We start from the raw sequence: 25,863 nt of genomic DNA on the forward strand, positions 1-25,863 counted from the left end.
GAAGAGGACACTTACCACCCCCACAGATCGAAAGGGAAGAGGACACTTACCACCCCCACAGATCGAAAGGGAAGAGGACACTTACCACCCCCACAGATCGAAAGGGAAGAGGACACTTACCACCCCCACAGATCGAAAGGGAAGAGGACACTTACCACCCCCACAGATCGAAAGGGAAGAGGACACTTACCACCCCCACAGATCGAAAGGGAAGAGGACACTTACCACCCCCACAGATCGAAAGGGAAGAGGACACTTACCACCCCCACAGATCGAAAGGGAAGAGGACACTTACCACCCCCACAGATCGAAAGGGAAGAGGACACTTACCACCCCCACAGATCGAAAGGGAAGAGGACACTTACCACCCCCACAGATCGAAAGGGAAGAGGACACTTACCACCCCCACAGATCGAAAGGGAAGAGGACACTTACCACCCCCACAGATCGAAAGGGAAGAGGACACTTACCACCCCCACAGATCGAAAGGGAAGAGGACACTTACCACCCCCACAGATCGAAAGGGAAGAGGACACTTACCACCCCCACAGATCGAAAGGGAAGAGGACACTTACCACCCCCACAGATCGAAAGGGAAGAGGACACTTACCACCCCCACAGATCGAAAGGGAAGAGGACACTTACCACCCCCACAGATCGAAAGGGAAGAGGACACTTACCACCCCCACAGATCGAAAGGGAAGAGGACACTTACCACCCCCACAGAACGAAAGGGAAGAGGACACTTACCACCCCCACAGATCGAAAGGGAAGAGGACACTTACCACCCCCACAGATCGAAAGGGAAGAGGACACTTACCACCCCCACAGATCGAAAGGGAAGAGGACACTTACCACCCCCACAGATCGAAAGGGAAGAGGACACTTACCACCCCCACAGATCGAAAGGGAAGAGGACACTTACCACCCCCACAGATCGAAAGGGAAGAGGACACTTACCACCCCCACAGATCGAAAGGGAAGAGGACACTTACCACCCCCACAGATCGAAAGGGAAGAGGACACTTACCACCCCCACAGATCGAAAGGGAAGAGGACACTTACCACCCCCACAGATCGAAAGGGAAGAGGACACTTACCACCCCCACAGATCGAAAGGGAAGAGGACACTTACCACCCCCACAGATCGAAAGGGAAGAGGACACTTACCACCCCCACAGATCGAAAGGGAAGAGGACACTTACCACCCCCACAGATCGAAAGGGAAGAGGACACTTACCACCCCCACAGATCGAAAGGGAAGAGGACACTTACCACCCCCACAGATCGAAAGGGAAGAGGACACTTACCACCCCCACAGATCGAAAGGGAAGAGGACACTTACCACCCCCACAGATCGAAAGGGAAGAGGACACTTACCACCCCCACAGATCGAAAGGGAAGAGGACACTTACCACCCCCACAGATCGAAAGGGAAGAGGACACTTACCACCCCCACAGATCGAAAGGGAAGAGGACACTTACCACCCCCACAGATCGAAAGGGAAGAGGACACTTACCACCCCCACAGATCGAAAGGGAAGAGGACACTTACCACCCCCACAGATCGAAAGGGAAGAGGACACTTACCACCCCCACAGATCGAAAGGGAAGAGGACACTTACCACCCCCACAGATCGAAAGGGAAGAGGACACTTACCACCCCCACAGATCGAAAGGGAAGAGGACACTTACCACCCCCACAGATCGAAAGGGAAGAGGACACTTACCACCCCCACAGATCGAAAGGGAAGAGGACACTTACCACCCCCACAGATCGAAAGGGAAGAGGACACTTACCACCCCCACAGATCGAAAGGGAAGAGGACACTTACCACCCCCACAGATCGAAAGGGAAGAGGACACTTACCACCCCCACAGATCGAAAGGGAAGAGGACACTTACCACCCCCACAGATCGAAAGGGAAGAGGACACTTACCACCCCCACAGATCGAAAGGGAAGAGGACACTTACCACCCCCACAGATCGAAAGGGAAGAGGACACTTACCACCCCCACAGATCGAAAGGGAAGAGGACACTTACCACCCCCACAGATCGAAAGGGAAGAGGACACTTACCACCCCCACAGATCGAAAGGGAAGAGGACACTTACCACCCCCACAGATCGAAAGGGAAGAGGACACTTACCACCCCCACAGATCGAAAGGGAAGAGGACACTTACCACCCCCACAGATCGAAAGGGAAGAGGACACTTACCACCCCCACAGATCGAAAGGGAAGAGGACACTTACCACCCCCACAGATCGAAAGGGAAGAGGACACTTACCACCCCCACAGATCGAAAGGGAAGAGGACACTTACCACCCCCACAGATCGAAAGGGAAGAGGACACTTACCACCCCCACAGATCGAAAGGGAAGAGGACACTTACCACCCCCACAGATCGAAAGGGAAGAGGACACTTACCACCCCCACAGATCGAAAGGGAAGAGGACACTTACCACCCCCACAGATCGAAAGGGAAGAGGACACTTACCACCCCCACAGATCGAAAGGGAAGAGGACACTTACCACCCCCACAGATCGAAAGGGAAGAGGACACTTACCACCCCCACAGATCGAAAGGGAAGAGGACACTTACCACCCCCACAGATCGAAAGGGAAGAGGACACTTACCACCCCCACAGATCGAAAGGGAAGAGGACACTTACCACCCCCACAGATCGAAAGGGAAGAGGACACTTACCACCCCCACAGATCGAAAGGGAAGGACACTTACCACCCCCACAGATCGAAAGGGAAGAGGACACTTACCACCCCCACAGATCGAAAGGGAAGAGGACACTTACCACCCCCACAGATCGAAAGGGAAGAGGACACTTACCACCCCCACAGATCGAAAGGGAAGAGGACACTTACCACCCCCACAGATCGAAAGGGAAGAGGACACTTACCACCCCCACAGATCGAAAGGGAAGAGGACACTTACCACCCCCACAGATCGAAAGGGAAGAGGACACTTACCACCCCCACAGATCGAAAGGGAAGAGGACACTTACCACCCCCACAGATCGAAAGGGAAGAGGACACTTACCACCCCCACAGATCGAAAGGGAAGAGGACACTTACCACCCCCACAGATCGAAAGGGAAGAGGACACTTACCACCCCCACAGATCGAAAGGGAAGAGGACACTTACCACCCCCACAGATCGAAAGGGAAGAGGACACTTACCACCCCCACAGATCGAAAGGGAAGAGGACACTTACCACCCCCACAGATCGAAAGGGAAGAGGACACTTACCACCCCCACAGATCGAAAGGGAAGAGGACACTTACCACCCCCACAGATCGAAAGGGAAGAGGACACTTACCACCCCCACAGATCGAAAGGGAAGAGGACACTTACCACCCCCACAGATCGAAAGGGAAGAGGACACTTACCACCCCCACAGATCGAAAGGGAAGAGGACACTTACCACCCCCACAGATCGAAAGGGAAGAGGACACTTACCACCCCCACAGATCGAAAGGGAAGAGGACACTTACCACCCCCACAGATCGAAAGGGAAGAGGACACTTACCACCCCCACAGATCGAAAGGGAAGAGGACACTTACCACCCCCACAGATCGAAAGGGAAGAGGACACTTACCACCCCCACAGATCGAAAGGGAAGAGGACACTTACCACCCCCACAGATCGAAAGGGAAGAGGACACTTACCACCCCCACAGATCGAAAGGGAAGAGGACACTTACCACCCCCACAGATCGAAAGGGAAGAGGACACTTACCACCCCCACAGATCGAAAGGGAAGAGGACACTTACCACCCCCACAGATCGAAAGGGAAGAGGACACTTACCACCCCCACAGATCGAAAGGGAAGAGGACACTTACCACCCCCACAGATCGAAAGGGAAGAGGACACTTACCACCCCCACAGATCGAAAGGGAAGAGGACACTTACCACCCCCACAGATCGAAAGGGAAGAGGACACTTACCACCCCCACAGATCGAAAGGGAAGAGGACACTTACCACCCCCACAGATCGAAAGGGAAGAGGACACTTACCACCCCCACAGATCGAAAGGGAAGAGGACACTTACCACCCCCACAGATCGAAAGGGAAGAGGACACTTACCACCCCCACAGATCGAAAGGGAAGAGGACACTTACCACCCCCACAGATCGAAAGGGAAGAGGACACTTACCACCCCCACAGATCGAAAGGGAAGAGGACACTTACCACCCCCACAGATCGAAAGGGAAGAGGACACTTACCACCCCCACAGATCGAAAGGGAAGAGGACACTTACCACCCCCACAGATCGAAAGGGAAGAGGACACTTACCACCCCCACAGATCGAAAGGGAAGAGGACACTTACCACCCCCACAGATCGAAAGGGAAGAGGACACTTACCACCCCCACAGATCGAAAGGGAAGAGGACACTTACCACCCCCACAGATCGAAAGGGAAGAGGACACTTACCACCCCCACAGATCGAAAGGGAAGAGGACACTTACCACCCCCACAGATCGAAAGGGAAGAGGACACTTACCACCCCCACAGATCGAAAGGGAAGAGGACACTTACCACCCCCACAGATCGAAAGGGAAGAGGACACTTACCACCCCCACAGATCGAAAGGGAAGAGGACACTTACCACCCCCACAGATCGAAAGGGAAGAGGACACTTACCACCCCCACAGATCGAAAGGGAAGAGGACACTTACCACCCCCACAGATCGAAAGGGAAGAGGACACTTACCACCCCCACAGATCGAAAGGGAAGAGGACACTTACCACCCCCACAGATCGAAAGGGAAGAGGACACTTACCACCCCCACAGATCGAAAGGGAAGAGGACACTTACCACCCCCACAGATCGAAAGGGAAGAGGACACTTACCACCCCCACAGATCGAAAGGGAAGAGGACACTTACCACCCCCACAGATCGAAAGGGAAGAGGACACTTACCACCCCCACAGATCGAAAGGGAAGAGGACACTTACCACCCCCACAGATCGAAAGGGAAGAGGACAGATGCTGGAAAATTGCACGAACAACACCCGGAAAGTAGGCCGGAAGATTGCTGGAAGGATGCTGGAGAAGTGGCGGAAGATTGCTGAAAGATTGCTGGATGGTAGGCCGGAAGGTAAGTCGTGGCCTGACAGCGACCTGACCGTAGCCGACCGAAAACCAAAGTCAAAGCCGACCGAAAACCAAAGTCAAAGCTCGGCGCAAGCACCGAAGTCCGGGCCCAACGCAACACCGGACCCATGCTAAACCAAAACCAAAACCAACACAACACACCCAAGACACACCACTAACTAACCACCACCCAGGCCAACACACCAGCAAAACCATACCTACCAGCCCAAGCCCACACACCCAAGACAAAAAAAAAACACCAGAAGTAACCACCAACCAACACAGAACACAAGCCACAAGCAACACACCAAAAACACCCAAAACACAAAAGAACCAATCAGGAAGCAACACGGAAACAATACGGAAACCACGCCACCAACACTCAAGACACACCCACAAAATGGCGCCCCAGATCGGCCAATGATAGCAAGCCACAAGCAAAGCCACAAGCAAAGCTGAAAATGGCACACAAATGCCTTAAGATGCCATTGCTGGAAGGATGCTGGAAAATAGCTGGAAAGTAAACCGAAAGATTGCCGGAGCATGGCCGGAAGGTTGCTGGAAAAGTGCCTGAAAATTGCCCGAACAACACCCGGAAAGTAGGCCGGAAGATTGCTGGAAGGATGCTGGAGAAGAGGCGGAAGATTGCCCGAAGATTGCCGGAAGAACGCACAAAAATTGCCCGAAAAAGGCCGGAAAACGCATCAAAGTTGACCAAGAACGAAGAACCTAGAAGAAGGAAGAACGCCCGAAGGTTGCCGGAAGATTGCCTAGAAAGTAGGCCGGCAGATTGTCAGAAGGCAGCCAGACACACTGCCCACAGCGCACAAGCCAGCGGAGAAACACACAGGAGGATCGGAGCACAGTCTAACACAAAGAAACAAACAAACGACAACCAGCCAAGAACGCCAGAAAGATGCCGGAAGTTTGTCGGAAGAACGCACAAAAGTTGCCCGAAGAACGCCAGAAAACGCATCAAAGTTGACCAAGAACGAAGAACCAAGAAGAAGGAAGAACGCCCGAAGGTTGCCCGAAGGTTGCCGGAAGATTGCCTAGAAACGCCCGAAGAACGCCAGAAAACGCATCAAAGTTGACCAAGAACGAAGAACCTAGAAGAAGGAAGAACGCCCGAAGGTTGCCGGAAGATTGCCTAGAAAGTAGGCCGGCAGATTGTCAGAAGGCAGCCAGACACACTGCCCACAGCGCACAAGCCAGCGGAGAAACACACAGGAGGATTGGAGCACAGTCTAACACAAAGAAACAAACAAACGACAACCAGCCAAGAACGCCAGAAAGATGCCGGAAGTTTGCCGGAAGAACGCACAAAAGTTGCCCGAAGAACGCCAGAACACGCATCAAAGTTGACCAAGAACGAAGAACCAAGAAGAAGGAAGAACGCCCGAAGGTTGCCGGAAGATTGCCTAGTGACGCCCGAAGAACGCCAGAAAACGCATCAAAGTTGACCAAGAACGAAGAACCTAGAAGAAGGAAGAACGCCCGAAGGTTGCCGGAAGATTGCCTAGAAAGTAGGCCGGCAGATTGTCAGAAGGCAGCCAGACACACTGCCCACAGCGCACAAGCCAGCGGAGAAACACACAGGAGGATCGGAGCAGTCTAAAACAAAGAAACAAACAAACGACAACAAGCCAAGAACGCCAGAAAGATGCCGGAAGATTGCCGGAAGAACGCACAAAAATTGCCCGAAGAACGCCAGAAAACGCATCAAAGTTGACCAAGAACGAAGAACCTAGAAGAAGGAAGAACGCCCGAAGGTTGCCGGAAGATTGCCTAGAAAGTAGGCCGGCAGATTGTCAGAAGGCAGCCAGACACACTGCCCACAGCGCACAAGCCAGCGGAGAAACACACAGGAGGATCGGAGCACAGTCTAAAACAAAGAAACAAACAAACGACAACAAGCCAAGAACGCCAGAAAGATGCCGGAAGATTGCCGGAAGAACGCACAAAAATTGCCCGAAGAACGCCAGAAAACGCATCAAAGTTGACCAAGAACGAAGAACCTAGAAGAAGGAAGAACGCCCGAAGGTTGCCGGAAGATTGCCTAGAAAGTAGGCCGGCAGATTGTCAGAAGGCAGCCAGACACACTGCCCACAGCGCACAAGCCAGCGGAGAAACACACAGGAGGATCGGAGCAGTCTAAAACAAAGAAACAAACAAACGACAACAAGCCAAGAACGCCAGAAAGATGCCGGAAGATTGCCGGAAGAACGCACAAAAGTTGCCCGAAGAACGCCAGAAAACGCATCAAAGTTGACCAAGAACGAAGAACCTAGAAGAAGGAAGAACGCCCGAAGGTTGCCGGAAGATTGCCTAGAAAGTAGGCCGGCAGATTGTCAGAAGGCAGCCAGACACACTGCCCACAGCGCACAAGCCAGCGGAGAAACACACAGGAGGATCGGAGCACAGTCTAAAACAAAGAAACAAACAAACGACAACAAGCCAAGAACGCCAGAAAGATGCCGGAAGATTGCCGGAAGAACGCACAAAAATTGCCCGAAGAACGCCAGAAAACGCATCAAAGTTGACCAAGAACGAAGAACCTAGAAGAAGGAAGAACGCCCGAAGGTTGCCGGAAGATTGCCTAGAAAGTAGGCCGGCAGATTGTCAGAAGGCAGCCAGACACACTGCCTACAGCGCATAAGCCAGCGGAGAAACACACAGGAGGATCGGAGCACAGTCTAAAACAAAGAAACAAACAAACGACAACAAGCCAAGAACGCCAGAAAGATGCCGGAAGATTGCCGGAAGAACGCACAAAAATTGCCCGAAGAACGCCAGAAAACGCATCAAAGTTGACCAAGAACGAAGAACCAAGAAGAAGGAAGAACGCCCGAAGGTTGCCGGAAGATTGCCTAGTGACGCCCGAAGAACGCCAGAAAACGCACCAAAGTTGACCAAGAACGAAGAACCTAGAAGAAGGAAGAACGCCCGAAGGTTGCCGGAAGATTGCCTAGTGACGCCCGAAGAACGCCAGAAAACGCATCAAAGTTGACCAAGAACGAAGAACCTAGAAGAAGGAAGAACGCCCGAAGGTTGCCGGAAGATTGCCTAGAAAGTAGGCCGGCAGATTGTCAGAAGGCAGCCAGACACACTGCCCACAGCGCACAAGCCAGCGGAGAAACACACAGGAGGATCGGAGCAGTCTAAAACAAAGAAACAAACAAACGACAACAAGCCAAGAACGCCAGAAAGATGCCGGAAGATTGCCGGAAGAACGCCAGAAAACGCATCAAAGTTGACCAAGAACGAAGAACCAAGAAGAAGGAAGAACGCCCGAAGGTTGCCGGAAGATTGCCTAGAAACGCCCGAAGAACGCCAGAAAACGCATCAAAGTTGACCAAGAACGAAGAACCTAGAAGAAGGAAGAACGCCCGAAGGTTGCCCGAAGGTTGCCGGAAGATTGCCTAGAAACGCCCGAAGAACGCCAGAAAACGCATCAAAGTTGACCAAAAACGAAGAACCTAGAAGAAGGAAGAACGCCCGAAGGTTGCCGGAAGATTGCCTAGAAAGTAGGCCGGCAGATTGTCAGAAGGCAGCCAGACACACTGCCCACAGCGCACAAGCCAGCGGAGAAACACACAGGAGGATCGGAGCACAGTCTAAAACAAAGAAACAAACAAACGACAACAAGCCAAGAACGCCAGAAAGATGCCGGAAGATTGCCGGAAGAACGCACAAAAATTGCCAATAAACAAACAAAAACAAACCAACGCGCCAACCTCAATAAGCCCAATAAGCCAAAGCCCAATAAGCAAAAGCCCAATGAACCAAAAATATCCCAATAAACCAACTAAACCCCAATAAGCCAAAATCACAAATAAAGCCGTTTGGTATCATATTTTGTGTACTTTTAGGCATGTTTACGGCTGGGAAAAAATTGACAAGTCACAAATGGTGCCGTTTCATATAATTTTTTCAAATTTTTAGGCATGTTTACGGAACTTTCAACTTTTTGACGTGCCGAAAACATGCCTAAATGAGCACAAAATTTTATATGAAATGGCATCATTAACGACTGCTATTTTTAAGCACTTATAAAATACTACAAATCGTCTCGAATCCAACGGTCCAAACGGCGCATTTTTAGCACGTCGGGAAGTATGAGTTTTTGAATTTTCAAAAATTCGAGCAGAGCCTCAAGATGCCATGGAAATGACACAAAAATGGCATGGAAATGACACAAAATAGGCTCAAATGCAAAGAGAATACAAAGGTAATGACTCAAATGACTCAAATCCCAAAGAAATGACACAAAAAAGTCTCTAAATGACACGAATAACCCTCAAAAAGGCCACAAAACACAAAAAACAAAGCCTCAAATGCAATGGAAATGCCTCTAAAATGGCTAGGAAATCAATAGAAAACTCTCTCAAAAACAACTCACAAAAACTCCCTAAACATTCTAGGATAGTCTCTCAATAAAGCAGCCAGTCAAGTAAATAAAAAAAACCTTGAAAGATTCTAGGAAAAGGGGCGAAGCAAAAAAAGCCTCTTGGAAAGGGGGAAAGCAGAAAGGAAGACAGCGGTATTTAATTTAAGAAATTAAAAAAAAAATTCCGATAAGTATGTCATTTTGCCGAGCTTCTTCTGAATCCGGAACACTTCTTCCTCGACGTTCATGTTGCTGGTGCCTGGCAGAAACCTGGGTGTGTTGTTTCTCGTACCCTTCGCCGCCGTACGCACGCACGCTGAAAGAGGTAAAGCGGGATGATGCGATGTAACATACGGGGAACGGTGTACAAAGCGCCGCGCTTACCGAGCCATCCGATAAGGATGTCATTTTACCGAGATTCTTCTGAATCCGGAACAGTTCTTCCTCGACGTTCATGTTGCTGGTGCCTGGCAGAAACCTGGGTGTGTTGTTTCTCGTACCCTTCGCCGCCGTACGCACGCACGCTGATAGAGGTAAAGCGGGATGATGCGATGTAACATACGGGGAACGGTGTACAAAGCGCCGCACTTACCGAGCCATCCGATAAGGATGTCATTTTGCCGAGATTCTTCTGAATCCGGAACACTTCTTCCTCGACGTTCATGTTGCTGGTGCCTGGCAGAAACCTGGGTGTGTTGTTTCTCGTACCCTTCGCCGCCGTACGCACGCACGCTGATAGAGGTAAAGCGGGATGATGCGATGTAACATACGGGGAACGGTGTACAAAGCGCCGCGCTTACCGAGCCATCCGATAAGGATGTCATTTTGCCGAGCTTCTTCTGAATCCGGAACACTTCTTCCTCGACGTTCATGTTGCTGGTGCCTGGCAGAAATCTGGGTGTGTTGTTTCTCGTACCCTTCGCCGCCGTACGCACGCACGCTGAAAGAGGTAAAGCGGGATGATGCGATGTAACATACGGGGAGCGGTGTACAAAGCGCCGCGCTTACCGAGCCATTCGATAAGGATGTCATTTTGCCGAGATTCTTCTGAATCCGGAACACTTCTTCCTCGACGTTCATGTTGCTGGTGCCTGGCAGAAATCTGGGTGTGTTGTTTCTCGTACCCTTCGCCGCCGTACGCACGCACGCTGAAAGAGGTAAAGCGGGATGATGCGATGTAACATACGGGGAGCGGTGTACAAAGCGCCGCGCTTACCGAGCCATCCGATAAGGATGTCATTTTGCCGAGATTCTTCTGAATCCGGAACACTTCTTCCTCGACGTTCATGTTGCTGGTGCCTGGCAGAAATCTGGGTGTGTTGTTTCTCGTACCTTTCGCCGCCGTACGCACGCACGCTGAAAGAGGTAAAGCGGGATGATGCGATGTAACATACGGGGAGCGGTGTACAAAGCGCCGCGCTTACCGAGCCATCCGATAAGGATGTCATTTTGCCGAGATTCTTCTGAATCCGGAACACTTCTTCTTCGACGTTCATGTTGCTGGTGCCTGGCAGAAATCTGGGTGTGTTGTTTCTCGTACCCTTCGCCGCCGTACGCACGCACGCTGAAAGAGGTAAAGCGACATGATGCGCTTGTCGTCGCTCGCCGGGCTGCTAACCGAGGAGGGGCTTCCTTTCTTTTCGCGGGTCGCTATGCTGGAGGATGCCGCTAACTGGTGAGCCACTACCGTTTAACCGAGATGAAGCCGAGTTCGATGGGCCGTAGACGGTGCATTTAAAGAAAAACTTTTGCCGGAAAAGGGCGCGATCTAGCAGCAAAACACGGGACACGCGAAACCGCGGCGGAGGAAATTTTCAGCACACAGGGGTCCAAAAATTATAAATATTTCAGTGGCCGTATCGCACTTTTTCGGAATGGTCCAGATTCAGTGTGGTGTGGACGCAGCATTACAAAAATCGCCCCGTTGACACAGAACAAATTTTTGAATTTAAAAATAAAAACTAATTTAAATTTAAAATTTGAATTTAAAAATAAATAAATAGTTCAGATTATGCGTGATGTGGACTCAGCAAAACTAAAAGCGCCCCGTTGACAAAAAACAAATTTTTGAATTTAAAAATAAAAACTAATTTAAATTTAAAATTTGAATTTAAAAATAAATAAATAGTTCAGATTATGCGTGATGTGGACTCTGCAAAACTAAAATCACCCCGTTGACAAAGAACAAATTTTTGAAAATAAAATTTGAATTTAAAAAAAAATAAACGGTCCAGATTCTGCGTGGTGTGGACTCTGCAAAACTAAACTCGCCCCGTTGACAAAGAACAAATTTTTGAATTTAAAAATACAAAATAATTTGAAATTTTTGAAATAAAAATTCGGTTAAATTTTTTAATTTAAAATTTGAATTTAAAAATAAATAAACGGTCCAGATTCTGCGTGGTGTGGACTTTGCATAACTAAAATCGCCCCGTTGACACAGCACAAATTTTTGAATTAAAAAAAAACTGCTCGAATTTTTGAAAAATCAAAAACTCATGCTTCCCGACGTGCTAAAAATGCGCCGTTTTGACCGTTGGATTCGTGATGATTTCCAGTATGTTTTGAGTACTTAAAAAATTTTTTGAATTTTTTTTCAGATTTGTAGTACTAATTTTTTTCTTCAAATTTTTAGTACAATTGTACTAATTTTTTAATTTTTAAGTACAATCGTACTAAATTTTAGTACAATTGTACTAAATTTTTAGTAATGGTGAAAGCGGCGCATTTTTAGCACGTCAGGAAGTATGAGTTTTCGAATTTTCAAAAATTCGAGCAGTTTTATATGCACTCATAAAATACTACAAATCGTCTCGAATCCAACGGTCCAAGCGGCGCATTTTTAGCACGTCGGGAAGTATGAGTTTTTGAATTTTCAAAAATTCGAGCAGTTTTTTATGCACTCATAAAATACTACAAATCGTCTCGAATCCAACGGTCCAAACGGCGCATTTTTAGCACGTCGGGAAGTATGAGTTTTTGAATTTTTAAAAAAATTCAAAAATTCGAACATTTTTTTATATTTAAAAATTTGTGCTGTGTCAACGGGGCGATTTTAGTATTGCTGCGTCCACACCCCACAGAATCTGGACCGTTTATTTATTTTTAAATTCAAATTATTTATTTTTTAAATCTAAAATTTGGGTAAAACGGGTCGACTGCCCCCGTGAACTCTCCGCTTAACTGTCATTGTGGGATTTCGCCAGTATAAATTGGCAACCATTTTAGCAGGGTTGCCGATTTCCTACCTAGCCAATGCGCCAGAAAGAGAAAAGCCAACCTTTGAAAGAAAGGCACAGCTATAGGTTACCAAGGCGAATTGAAAGTAGAGGCGAATTCGTTTTGAAAATTCAAATTTCAAACTAACAGACATGCAACCACGCGCACGACTTATAAATTGTCGAGATCAAGCCAGCTTTTGTCCTTATGCTCAGCGCGTGGTTTCTGTCCACACTGAGCTGACCTTTGGACACCTCCGTTATCGTTTTGGAGATGTACCGCCCCAGTCAAACTCCGCACCTGGCAATGTCCATGACCTGGAGCCTGAAAATGCTGTCCAGATGTCTTAGGTGTCGCGGAGTGGTCGGTGCAGGGTAGCCAGCTGGCCAGCGGAGGACGCGCCACGAGTGCGCTAGCAACCGGCCAGCCGTGTGCGACGACATGGCTGAGCGCTGAGCGAGAAACCATGGTGCATTGGGCACACGAGCCAACCGCCGATTCAAATGGGGGGGGGGGGCAAATAAATCAACGCCATCTGCAGAGGCCATCACAGCGACCGCCAGATGGCGTCGTATTGTTTACCAACAAACCGGCCATGTTTCCTCGGGTCGGCATAGCGGAATATAACTATCTCTTTCACTCTAGTGACTTACGCATGCGCCTTGCTGTTCTTGCATTTGTATCGTTTCGTACGTTTGACAGGAAACAGCTGATCGATAAGTATGCTCTTTCTCTTTCGTTCATAGTTTGCTCTCTTTCCATCTTTTTGAATTTTATCGTTTTCATGACGTTTATAAGGGTGGGTTTAAAGCTGGGCGTTAATTAAAATGAATTTCGCCGGGGAAAATGAAACATAAACGATAAAAAAGTTCACGGGGGCAGTCGACCCGTTTTACCAAAAGAACTTATCTGAACAACATACTTATGCTACTATTAATTTCTAAGGTTGAAAATCGCTGTCGATTGCAGTCGCAACTGGATTGAGTCATGCTGTCCCCTTGCAAAAAGAATCTTTGGTTTTGGGTCTTTGGAATTAAAAGGTTAAGTTTCCAATCCTTTCGCGAGACAGCACTGATGATTTGGGCGCTACCGACGGATGATGCTCGCTGGAAGCGGTGCCCCACGGATCCGCGGCCAACAGCCCCACGGATCCCCGTAAGCGATCGATCACTCGCTCGTTTGTTGAAAACAATGAGTATGAATCATTTAAACGAGCAAAAGCGATACTATGGTGCTTATTCTGTAACTTGCGATTACGATTGCATCTAAGCGATGATTCATTTGGTTCATTTCGTGTTCATTTTGGTGTTCACGATCGCCTACTGTCGAGTGCATTTTTGTGGCCGACAGCTGGCGTTCTGTTTACATCGAGCATCGAGCATCTGAAAAACAGTTATAGCGTCCTGATTGTGCATCAATAATTTCTTTCTGCTAATCGTATACTATTATTACAAAGGTTAAGTCGTTTTTGATACAGAAAAATTAAGTTTATGCACAGTTTTTTTACTTCAAACTGTCATTTTGAATTGTTTATTGTTTTCGAAACGTTTCGAAACAACGAGTTGATGTTTCGAAATTTGTATGAATCATCCAACGCCTGAGGCCATCGTTATCGCAAGTTACAGAATAAGCACCTATATTTGACAAAATCATTGAAAATTTCCGGATATCCTTCGTATCACCAAACGCTTTCTGTCGATTTGGTATTTGACAGCTGCTGAAGTCCAATATGGCGGCGATTGATATAATATGACCCCGTTGACAAACCACATTTTCTCTCTCCTGTTAAGAGCTTAACAGGAGCCCGTGCCATACTAATTCTCTCCTGTTAGACATTAACAGGAAGGAATTCGAGTCGAGTTTGAGAAGCTCGAATTCGCTCCTGTTTATGTCTAACAGAGTAGAATTTGTACGGCGCGTGCTCCTGTTAGACCGTTTCTACACACAGCCAAAATTTGGCGGCTAAAGCCAAAATTGTCGGCAAAAGTTATTTCACGATGATTCTCTGTAATTTTTCTGAAGTTCTTCTTTTCAAGCGTCCCTACACACACCATTATTTGTTTTATATGGAGTTTTTGACTTTTGCCGACAATTTTGACTTTAGCCGCCAAATTTTGGCTGTGTGTAGAAACGGTCTTAAGGCTTAACAAGAGAAAATGTGGTTTGTCAACGGGGACTTCACCTGTTTCCTTAATACACTTTGAAGTTAACAGGAGCGAGAAATGTCCTGTGTCAACGGGGTAAAGTGGGTGCGTGTGGACTCACTCTTCTAAGGCCAATAAAAAAAGAAAAAAAATGTCAATGTCAATGTTTTGGTGAAGGGCTCTGCTTAAAAAGTGTTTTTTGAAAAAGTTTTCCACAAAACCTTCGTCAATTTTGCGCCGTTTGATATTTCGAAGGCGGACACAATCAAACGGCCCTACCGTCGATGCAGCAGTAAGCTCGGCAAGCGATGTGGAAATATGTTTCCCGTCGTATCCGTGATGTGTACGACAGAACTGCCGGGATCTTAGAGGTACGGCGCGCTTGGAACTGCGGTCCCGGAGAGCGCTTCTGTGCGGAGAGTCCGCCAGAAGAAGGTGTCGACGCGAGCAACGATGGAGGCATTGGAAAGCGTTACTGTCTGCTGCAAGCGGCTCGTCCGAATCAACTGGACGGCCATACGCGGAAGGAGTACGGAACCGGATCGAACCAGTCCGAGCGCGAAGGCTTCAAGCGGAAGGAACACCATCAGCCGCGCTTGGAACACTCCTGGATCGGAGCAATAACATGGGTAAGGGTTGCCGTTGCTGACTCATTCTGATAATCCCGGGCGTGTAAACAATCCACATAACACGCCTCGTTGATAAGAGCATTTGTTATCAGGTAGCTTCTCTTTTTCCATTATCTTTCCACTTTAGACGAGTGCCATTATTTGCGGCTGGTACACGAGTCAGCTGTTGTGCCTCTACCGTCGCACCCAACGTGTGGAGTATCCCGGAGGACGCTGCTACCAGTCTGCGTTACTTCGAACCGCGGACGAACAAAATCGTCTCTCCTTTCTACATTGCCGGGTGCTCTCGGAGTACTTTAGACAGCGGACTACAACTGTTCCATCTGTATTCGCCATCGAATCGCGTAGCTCTTCTTCTGATTGTGCATCCGTCGGAAGAGAACCTGCACACGGCCATGCGCTGCCATCGTTTGCCAGCTTCGGTGGGCTTCCGTTCAGTGAGTTCGTGGACTACACCGATAGTCGCCAATCGTTGAGGCAGAACTTTGCTTTCCGTATCAATAATGATCGGAAACCGACCGTTTCTGTCGCTGTTCCGGACCTCAGTTCTAGAACCGTACATCAGCCGTCCGTAACACCAACGGTTGAACTACAGCAGCACGAACCTGAAACAATCGAGTCGGCAGTGGGGAACTTGATCAACGTTCTGGGAGAGATTGAATATCAACTTGGCTGCTATAACTTGGAGCAGGGTGAATATAGTGCGGCTGTTTCACATCTAAAGCTGGGAACCAGTCACCAACACGCCGGTGCTGCCTTCAATCTTGGTGTATGCTATGAACAGGGCTATGGTTTGCCCAAGGATTTGCGAATGGTAAGGTTTGCTTGGATTAGCTTCTACCTCTTGGCCAGGCCTACTAATTGATTCTCTCTTTCGTCTATAGGCTCTGGAATGCTATCAGCTTGCGGCGGAACAAGGCCATCCACAGGCGTTGTACAACCTAGGCGTGTTCTACGCTCGAGGATCCGCCGGATTACGTGCAAGTCGCTCGATGGCCAAAAAGTACTTCGTTGCTGCCGCCGAACTTGGTTTGGAGGAAGCGATTAAAGCTTTAGGTCCCAAGTACCGGCCAGCGAGACAACCATCCATGGCGTTTCCGCTGCAGAGTTTTGAGGAAGTATCGATTTCCGATAATGAGCGGGAATTTTCGCTCGTTAACGTGGATCAGTTCCACACCGCGAAACGCATTGAAGAATGGACAAACATGTCGCTTCAAAACGTAGCCACCCATGGATAGGCGTTAAGTGGACAAACTTACCTACAGTTGACCGTCCGTAGGATCTGTCCTTAATATTGTGAGTGTATTTTTTTTCTTGTTCTTTGCCATTTTAATTGGTGTGTGGTTTAATTTTGAAACCCCCACCGCCCGACCTACATCTCTTCCTCCTGCTGCGTGCGTAGCAAGCAATTGGTTAAAAGAAGGTTGATTGTTTGATTGTGCTCTGTACCTTTTCGCTGGCCACAATGTGGCAGGATCGGATTGTGCGTAGCAGCTATTGATAATGACGGGCTTCGGTGTGGTATTTGTTTATAGTGTTTGTGCTGGATCTTAGATCAAGAATAAAAACCATTTCAATGTCAAAGATAATGTGTTATAGAATGTAAAATATGGAGTTTTTACATTACTTTCATCCATAATACGACACGATTCAATCACATTAGGCTGTAAAACGTAGGCGTTGCCTTCGGTCACAGATGCCTGGTAGCCATAACCATTCGAATTGGCTAATTTTTGACCTAATATGAGATAATGAAATTGAAGCGATAACCCATCAGTCGGATGTCCCGCTTCTGACACTTGTGAAAAAACTTTCTTCCAACCACAAGATGAGTAGAGCTGTGCTCAGAAAATCTAAATGATACCTAATTACACTCACTAGCCACATGCTCTTACCGTTAGCGTCAAATCGACTCTTCAAGCAAATGCCCAAGTAAAATCGACGCATTGCCTCTTGTTTACTTGGAAAAGTTATGGCAAAATTACTTAGCTAACCGAACCGCTCGGAACCGAAATCAATAAAATGTGCCCGAGAGCGTTCGCTTTCCATGCTTCTGGCCTTTGTAGTCCACGCGTGGCGTAAAGCATCGCATTTTGCTTCGTGATGGCTGCTAGTATGTTTCTTCCGTTCCATTTCTCCCAAAATTTTCTTTCTAAAGCACGTAACGAACTTCGGATTAACTTTTACCGCCATAACCATCGCGAAAGAACTACATAAAATGCCCGTAGCCATTCGAATTAAACCACTCCAAGTACGCTCCTCAACGTACAATAATCTTGAACTTTTATTTATCTTTTGTGTACAACAAACATATCCTTCGGCGTTCAGTTGAGTTGTTTTTTTCGCTCATAAAGTGCTTAAGTGATTCAGTTCCCGGTATCGCGAACACCAACGAAACCCACGGTTATTTATAGTCGGATCGTTTAGATCCGTCGGCACATCATAGCATCCTCGACACTGCGGATTAAACGCAATGGTTGGGTGGGCTGAGTCCTTCATAAAACCAAGAAAGTAATTTCACTGTCCAGAGAAGTGTGTCGTCTTGTTGGTTGAGATGAAAATTGGCTTGTTGCCCTGTTTCCCTACCTGCCTTAAATGTTTGGGTGTCATCTTTTGATGGGCGTCATCATTTAGTGATCGATTACTACCGGAAACGATTAGGGGTTGGTGGGTTATTGAGCTCTTTCTTCTTACCGTCAGATACCGTTCACGGTGGATCCATTTGCATGATGTAGCATCGAATGACGTGCCGATACTTTTAAACATAAACCGGAACGAGGAATCAACTACAAAACCGAAGTGAACTTTGAGTTCCGCTCTTTGGGCACCTGCTTCATCTTTTATGCACATGGATGCCGGAATAGCACCGTTGGTTTTAAGGGCATTTGTCGCTTCTAAACTTGATACAACCTTCACTCATCGCAAATCAGTCCATGTTTCGTTTTGGAGATTATATCTTTGTACCTTAAGTTACCGTATCTCGTCCACTTCCGTTTCCCTATCTCATGTCACTTAGCAAACTTTTAAACGTAACGCTGTATACCTGGGAATCAGTATACTGTTTAACTATCGGTATAATCTAGTTTGGATCGTTTCACCGCGTGTCAATTTGGCTTATGAGAATGTTTTCGCTGTTTTACTAAAAGGTTTGGTAAGCTCATCATCACAAGAGGTTGGCTTTATCTAGAGACTACTGCACAGCGTGACCATGCTATCTTTTCTTATCGCTTATCCGAAAAGCATCTTCAAAAGACAGTTCAGAGCATATAGACGACTTTTCTCAACATAGAAACGGCTAAATACTCGCTAGCAATACTGTTAAATACAAGTTTCGCGCTTCACATCGGTCAGCAACACAGTATCGTCTATCACCTCGGCACACCGAAGACTCGGTGCCGGCTGATAGTGAGGATTATGGTATGTTCCCGATGTTGTACATGATCCGTCGCTATTGCCTCCATCACTCACCACTTGTCTCTGTTCCAACTGTTTCGCAAACTGTACACTGCTGTTCCGTTTTACGCGCGAACTAGGAGACGTCAATCGATCGTCCTCATTGCTGGAAGGTTCATCCTCTAGCGTGATGATGGGTGGTACTAGCAAAGGAGTGGTAACAGGTGATCCGTTGCTCATGGCCAGTTCTGGCTCGATAAGCTCTTCCGATAGCCGACGTTCATCTGCGGAAGTACGATCTGGTGAGCTATCGTTGCCATAATTTCGGTTGCTGCACACGCTACTATTGTTGTTGGTGGTGATGTTGTTATGCTGACGGCAATTGGCAAGATTGTTGCTGCTCCCATTGTGGCTACCACTGGCCGAGTGAAGGATTATGTCTGAACATGGTTTATCAAAGCTAATCAGCGGTATCCGGAAACTGTTCTCCGTGACGGTAGAGGTACTCGAGACGACCGTTGTGACGAGCGTGGCTGCGGAGGTTGTGTAACACCGGGGTCGCCCATTAAGGTTATTCTCCAGCATCACCACAATGTCGGTTGTGTGATTCGGAGACAGCGAGTTCCTGCTGTTCGGATGATTGTTGCAGATCTGCGGCGGAATGAAAGCCAAACGTGGAAATTATATTAATTTTCTTCTCGTCATCATCTCCAAGGCGTCCCCATGGGCTAACTACTGGCCACGACTAGCAATGGGATCCAATGGGTATCGATGGAATGATATCTAAGGATCCCATCGCATGGATGGCCTAAACTTAAGGAATGGAAGAGCACACTGAAGGATGAAACACGGCAGACAGGACAGTAAATAGAAAAGGCGACAAGCTGTCTACTGCAACTCGATATCCTCAAGGACGTTCCGAAGGGGTTTGGAATGAATACATGTAAGGGACAGATTAAAAACTTATGGCACACAATCAATTGTCGGTTGGAACGCTAGGCTACGGGCATCCATTAGCAAACATATCGATTCATCCCAAAGAGAGCAGCAGCTGTTCGGAACCCAAGCTCGTGCACTGAAGCTGAAACACATGGCTGGCGAACGAGGATAGAAGATAAGTTGCTGACTGTCTCCGGTATTCTCACGATTTTTCATCACCTCCATCGTCTTGTTTCGCTTCGGTTTATTTCATCCTATGTGCAGAAATCGAAGCGAAATGGCACTTGTAGTAACTGGGATTGAATGTCGGGTTGTCAGGGAATGAAGCATTTGGTACCGTACCAAGTAACCAACAGATAAAGGGAAACAAATCGTCACCGACATGGTATTACCGGACGGGGCACAAGAGAAGGTTTCTAACATTTGGTCGAGGAAACAGAGAACATCTTGGTTGTGGTGCTTGGTCTGTTTCCATCGCGGTTTGTCCCACGTGCCGATCAGGGTGAAGGTACAGAAGAGAATAAATCGAATACCGTTTGGCAAAGTGTCATTTCTTACTTTGTGCACACGATGCTCGGATACTGCTGCTGGACCAAGAAATGGTACTTATGCGCTTGTGGGTGAGAGATAACGAACGAGAAAAAATAATATCTTGTGAGTGTCCCATTTGCTGCCTCCATTTTCATCGATTGATTGAGTTGATGGAGAATGGTTTCGATTAAAGATGATCCTAAATTACGCTTTCTATTAACAGAGTCAATTTCTGAAGCCTGCACGATTCTCATGTTTGTACTATATGGAGAACAATTCTCCTCATTCACAACGAGTAACGTTGGACCCATTGTTGGGTATTCGTTTTGAGCGCACCGGATGAGTCATATTTCAGAAGCCAGACGAAAACCAAACATTTCGGCGATGCCAGAAAGCGGACTCAATAGCAGCTTCAGCTGACACAATAGCAGCAGAGATCGAGAAGTCCTCCTCATCAATCTACTAGTTGGTATGCTGAATCTCTGCTGGAGCTTCGTGTCCTGTTACTTCATATAAAAACTCTAATACTAACCTGTAGTGAGTTCCGCCGGATACTGTGGTTTGCCTGTAGATTTCCTCTGAAACGGGAACGTTTCGATTGCATCATAGATCGTGCTCGCAACTGAAATGTATTAAGAAATGACGTCATTAAATGATTTTTAAAACAATCTGAGCATTTCTCCAAATAATCTTTAATATAATTGCCTTATCTGCTACTGCATTTCGGCAGGTTTTCTTCCGATTGCACTTAGTATGCTGCTTTGCGATGCTTTAAATTAATCCTAGCATTCATCTTTGCGCAAAATGTTAGTTCATACAGCTTATCGTAACTGAATGCCAATTATGCTCGCTCATTACATGACAAGACATCAGTTCAACGCATGTGTCCTCGAAGCGACTCGAAGAATCGAACACAATGACTTGCGAACTTTAAACAGTTGCACAAGCCGTTCTAGACTGTTGCTTCGTTTAGTTCTTGGTTCCACTTTTTATGCTAACGTAACGTGCTATATCGAGTGAACGACCAACTAGAACGCTTGGATGAATACATGTGAAAAGCTTTCATTTCAATCAAGCGACGTAATCCGCAGGATGATGAGGAATTCCATTTTATGTAATCAAGTCTATAAAAGCTGGATTAATCTGAAGACTGTTCAAATATCTTTCGGTTTTTTGCAACATTCCCGGAAAACCGCCTTTTCCGATTGCGGATGAACGATGAAGTCGAGAAAGTCGACATAGGCACGACTCATAAATGATATGGGAATTCCTTGTATTGGTCATAGAAATCCGATGGATTGATTGAATTCCTAGCACACGTCCCGACATGTTACTACGAACACTGATCGATTTCAATCTCGCTCACAATAGATAATCAATACCTAAGCCACTTTAAACCGTTCCGTTACTTGATTAGAGAGGTTTTGCGGTACCAACTTTGTCGTGCCACTCACAACTGGTATGTCGTTTCCAGTTTCAACTGGTTAACGAGGTTTGAGTTTATTGAAAAAGAAGCCCGAAGACTGTGGGTCTGACATCAAAATCCTTGAAGTGCGTTACGTAAATAAAGGCAAAGTGACGATTGCTTCCGTAGAGCAGCACTCATGGAGTCTGGAGTTGAGCTTACACTGGATCCTTTCATCAGCGTGGTTTAAGCACATGCGGTTGAGGGAAGCAAAGAACTTTTATCGGGATTCTCGTGTCATAAATCAGGCGCTCTTATTTTAGAGCAAATAATCTCAATCGCCGGATGTTTCGAGCAGCTAGCTGTAAAGGGCTGTAGTCGGTGTTCACTTATTTTATTTTGTTTACTTTTTATTCACTGATATTAACAAGTAAAGATTATTAAAAAATACCTTTGTATAGTTTAATATAAATTTAAACAAAACTTGTTGAACGCAAATCGACTATCACGTCATTTGAGCGAACGGAATATCATAACGATATCTCGATATTTCGTCAAAACAGAAACGAGAACATTTTCCACGGAAATAGGCCAAACTCAAGAGATACGACAAGTGAGAGATGTTGAATATCCATTTCGATTTACCAAGCTGGTGTTGTTTCAACACTTGGTCACTTCAGAAGAAATGCAAAAAATCGTCGTACAAAGTACTGCGCAGCGTTTTTTACTATCTCGAAATACACTGGAGTGAATTGAAAATTCGAAGAAAAAAGTGACGCTCGTGAAAATGGATGGAAACATAAAAATGTCGGGCATCGAATTTCTTCAATTTCCTTCAATTGTCACCCAGATCAGATTGCTTGACCTCCTGAACTCGCCTCTCGTTATTTAGCCTTCTGTCACTCTCTGTCTCTCTGTCATCCATATTTCATTTCCCTCACAATTCTGATTCCAATTCCTTTCGTTGCCGAAAATCGACCGCAAAAATCCACGCACCAGCCGGCGAGATTCATGGAAATCCGTGTGGCCTGATTCTCGTGTTTAACTTGTACGGTTTATCCTTTTAAAGGCGAACTAAACCACGACCACAACCGATGGTGGGGTCGTGAGTGTAAATCCGAGCTTTGCAACAACTTTCCTCTGACTCGCTGAAAGTGAAGGTGGGAGAAGAATCTTATAACATGATCTTTCGTGTTGGCGAGGAAATGGTTGAAATTTCGAATCAACGGCATGCTGTTGCTATGCGGTAATACCGTTCGTCGTTGGGTAAAGGAAGTGCTCATTTCAAATAATTCTCTGTTGAATTAGTGGACACTCTACAATTAGCGGACACCTAATAGAGTGAAATCCTCTATTAGCCGCTCGCCATGGAGATATCTTATATCTCCCAGCTTATTATTTCTGATTTGAATGATTTAAGATTGTCTATTTGTGACCCATTTCTCTATATATTTTGTCATGATCTGATGCGCGTGCAGGTATTTCCATTTAGTAGCTTATTGAATATTTATCATGAAACTATTTTCCCGACTCGACATTAATTAAACTCTGTAATTACAGTTGGATCGAGGTAGATCTTATCCCTTTCTTTTAATCTCAAGACGTAAACATCCCCAAGAGGCGTCACTTACCAGGCGTGAGTTCTCGTAACCACCGAAACCAGCGCTGCCTCCACCTGTTATGTTGACATCGATTGTCGTTTCGCGAAAGCTGGACTGGTCACGGGCGAAACCTGCTCCAAAGCCACGCCGTCGCCCGCACAGAGTTTCCCGGAACGCCACCCGGTATCGATGCGACATCACGTTGTACAAAATTGGATTGATGGTGCTGGAGATATTAGGGATGATGGAAAAGAGACAAAAGTTAAAGTTAAAAGCTGTTTGGTAAACGGTACCCAACATCCGATAGGGCGCAGTAACAGGAGAAATGAGAATCTTTTTGCCTTCGCAAAAAGGATTACTGGAAACTGTGTCCAGCTATGGCGTGGGTTTCGTTTTCAATTTCCATGACAGTACTAATGCTGTAGAAAATATTGCTGATGCTTTATTTGATCTTCTAGCATACCCATCGCTAGAATCCTGGCCCTGACCTTGTCATTGTCAAGCCATCTTATAAGGATGGGGAGCTCGCAGTTTGTCTCTTTTACAAGCTCTTCTCTTACGCTCGCCAGTTGTGTGGTTGTGATGGATGGTCGTACTTTATCTCATAATCTTTTTGGAAATTTTGTTTCACTTTTTGACAGGGGACCGTGTTTTAGTGGCCACACGTGTACCACAAATGAATGCATCGGAAACAGTAAGAGAGAGAATAAGGGGGTGATTTAAACTCGTACTCTATGAGCTCACTGATTGATCTCGTTTGCCCTTCTCGTGGTAACGTCCATTCTGGTAAGAATTTGGATGTTTTTTGTGAACTAGGAGTCGTTAGGAGCAATCAAAGATTTAACAATAAGCGCTTCACTAGGAATCCATTTGAAGTTAAATTCGGAGACCATCTGTTGCTATGCCAACGCCTATGACTAGGCTACAGAAAACCACAGAAATCTGAAAGCAGCATTTGATTACGTGCATACCAATCGTTTGCATAATATGAGCCATGTGCGTGGCGTTATTTGTGGCTCCGCATCGAAATGGTTCATTCAATTTAGGAATTGGTTTTGCCAACAAAATGGGCAATTCAGTCCACAATTGCACTCTCGTAGTGTCGGTGTATTCTACTCGCGTAACGATGACGAGCAAAGAATGGAATTCAAATAAAAGTATGTGGCTCACATCACGTTCCACCGCAACGGAGTAATGAGGCGCCAGTATCTTCAGAAGACTCTTTCAATGGTAGTACTATGTTCCAAAGGATTGTGGCTTCGCTTTCAACCAGACGAACTTTTCCCGAGGATCTCTAAATTTACATTTTTCCTTCTCTCGCTTCATAGTCTGTGCGTCGCGTACAAAGTTCGCCACCTTACTAGCTACCAGCATATGTTGTCGGTGGCACGCGGTTGGGAAATTGGTTTTCGTTTACAGTAGGAAAACTTCGCAGCACATTCACTACAACTGTTTTACCTTCGATAGAATGATTGGCGAAAGTGGTGAACGAAGAACAATACAAAGCTATTGTACTCGAGTTAGTATGGGGGGGGGGGGGGGGGGGGGGAGAATGGGAGAATGCGAATTTTCATTCCACAGACGGTATTTTCATGGGAGAATGCGAATTTTCATTCCACTGACGGTATTTTCATGTCCAAAGTGAGGTCATCGTCATACCTTAAGCATGGCCAACCGTTTGTTGAACACCTTGTTCTATATAGTGAAAGGAAAAAAACATGCATCCATTTTAAAACACCTTTTTTCTACTTAGTGGCTGCCGTGCTATTGTCAATCCGACCACAGAGCATGTGACCCTACAGGGTACCGAAAATAAGGATGGCGTGCCAAAAAAAAAAACTACTTAGTCAGCCAATGCTTGCTTATCTTCCATCTGAGCACAGGAAGAGATGTACTAAAGATTTATTAAAAAGTACTCCGCTACGTGATTACCATTGTACCCCGGAGGTCTAAAATTTGATGATTTTCCGTCCGGTTCCGTTTCCAACCCTTCTTTCCCAAGCGTAATGCTATCGAAACAGGATAATCCTTATGGGACGTATTCGCTAAGCGAATGCCTTTCGATTCTTTTGCCTTATTTGTAACGTCAAAAACCCGGAAGATCAAGAATTGAAAAAAGGGAAAGCCTGAAATGGGGCTGCTTCCGGAATAAAATTTGAAAAAAAAGAAAACACAAACATTACGCTCTGCTCCAGTCTTAGGTTTAAAATTGGAAAAGTGTGTCTTTCGAAAAATAGAGATAACGCAGTGCCAGAGCCAGACGATGACAGAGGGCGGCTTGAAAAATGGAACTTGCCAGGACACGGGTAGGTGGTGTTATGTTTGTACAAGGTTGATACAATTCCTCTGCCAATCGCTGGGCGCAACGTGCTGGAAAATGCCAAGTAAATTGCTTCGCAACCATTCGCTTCCGCCAACGAATGTCCCGGTCTGAAAAAAAACCAGCTACCGAACCGAAACCGAAACAACGCGGTCATACAACCATACTGC

General features: G+C 46.7%; 3 protein-coding genes and 1 long non-coding RNA gene across 29 annotated transcripts in view; 2 read left to right on the forward strand and 2 right to left on the reverse strand.

Moving 5' to 3' along the window:
* The first annotated feature begins 6,061 nt into the window (after positions 1–6,061).
* Positions 6,062–8,395, forward strand: LOC126569079 (uncharacterized). The gene is made up of 3 exons (XR_007607785.1): positions 6,062–6,158; positions 6,930–7,976; positions 8,075–8,395. It is a non-coding gene; the product is annotated as an uncharacterized LOC126569079 (long non-coding RNA).
* A 1,242-nt stretch (positions 8,396–9,637) lies between these two features.
* Positions 9,638–11,367, reverse strand: LOC126581693 (uncharacterized). Of its 22 annotated transcripts, none has more exons than XR_007609158.1 (6): positions 11,053–11,367; positions 10,729–10,844; positions 10,313–10,452; positions 10,105–10,244; positions 9,897–10,036; positions 9,638–9,828 (listed from the first exon to the last, which is right to left on the reverse strand). XR_007609158.1 is itself a non-coding variant. In XM_050245525.1 (5 exons), the coding sequence occupies exons 2-5, from the start codon at positions 10,734–10,736 to the stop codon at positions 9,757–9,759; spliced, it is 360 nt and encodes a 119-aa protein (XP_050101482.1). In that variant the 5' UTR covers positions 10,737–10,844; positions 11,053–11,367; the 3' UTR covers positions 9,638–9,756. The 22 variants fall into 22 exon arrangements, 10 of the variants coding, with proteins under 10 accessions (XP_050101482.1, XP_050101485.1, XP_050101479.1 ...); XR_007609168.1 differs by lacking the exon at positions 9,897–10,036 and adding an exon at positions 10,521–10,660 and having other exon boundaries at positions 10,105–10,217; positions 10,325–10,452; XR_007609161.1 differs by lacking the exon at positions 10,105–10,244 and adding an exon at positions 10,521–10,660.
* A 3,650-nt stretch (positions 11,368–15,017) lies between these two features.
* On the forward strand, positions 15,018–17,088 carry LOC126573309 (uncharacterized). Its single transcript, XM_050233314.1, has 3 exons — positions 15,018–15,504; positions 15,632–16,318; positions 16,389–17,088. The coding sequence occupies exons 1-3, from the start codon at positions 15,184–15,186 to the stop codon at positions 16,740–16,742; spliced, it is 1,362 nt and encodes a 453-aa protein (XP_050089271.1). The 5' UTR covers positions 15,018–15,183; the 3' UTR covers positions 16,743–17,088.
* A 682-nt stretch (positions 17,089–17,770) lies between these two features.
* Positions 17,771–25,863, reverse strand: part of LOC126573308 (neuropeptides capa receptor) — a 31,453-nt gene continuing 23,360 nt past the window's right edge. For all 5 annotated transcript variants that reach the window (XM_050233312.1, XM_050233309.1, XM_050233310.1 and 2 more), the window contains 3 exons: positions 23,404–23,599; positions 20,900–20,989; positions 17,771–19,548 (listed from right to left, as the gene is read on the reverse strand). In XM_050233312.1, the coding sequence (XP_050089269.1) occupies positions 18,823–19,548; positions 20,900–20,989; positions 23,404–23,599 (1,012 nt within the window). In that variant the 3' untranslated portion in view covers positions 17,771–18,822. The remainder of the gene's footprint in view (positions 19,549–20,899; positions 20,990–23,403; positions 23,600–25,863) is intronic.

This window comes from Anopheles aquasalis, chromosome 2, assembly GCF_943734665.1.
Source record: "Anopheles aquasalis chromosome 2, idAnoAquaMG_Q_19, whole genome shotgun sequence".
In the NCBI taxonomy this organism is placed as follows: domain Eukaryota; kingdom Metazoa; phylum Arthropoda; class Insecta; order Diptera; family Culicidae; genus Anopheles; species Anopheles aquasalis.

What these genes read in the sequence shown, in the direction of transcription:
- LOC126573309 (XM_050233314.1), top strand. Translation starts at nt 15,184, where the DNA reads ATGTGGAAATATGTTTCCCGTCGTATCCGTGATGTGTACGACAGAACT. An exon ending in GGATCGGAGCAATAACATGG is followed by an intron (nt 15,505 to 15,631) that starts GTAAGGGTTGCC and finishes TTTCCACTTTAG; the next exon opens with ACGAGTGCCATTATTTGCGG. An exon ending in TGCCCAAGGATTTGCGAATG is followed by an intron (nt 16,319 to 16,388) that starts GTAAGGTTTGCT and finishes TTTCGTCTATAG; the next exon opens with GCTCTGGAATGCTATCAGCT.
- LOC126581693 (XM_050245525.1), bottom strand. An exon ending in CATCCTTATCGGATGGCTCG is followed by an intron (nt 10,037 to 10,104) that starts GTAAGTGCGGCG and finishes TACCTCTATCAG; the next exon opens with CGTGCGTGCGTACGGCGGCG. An exon ending in CATCCTTATCGGATGGCTCG is followed by an intron (nt 9,829 to 9,896) that starts GTAAGCGCGGCG and finishes TACCTCTTTCAG; the next exon opens with CGTGCGTGCGTACGGCGGCG.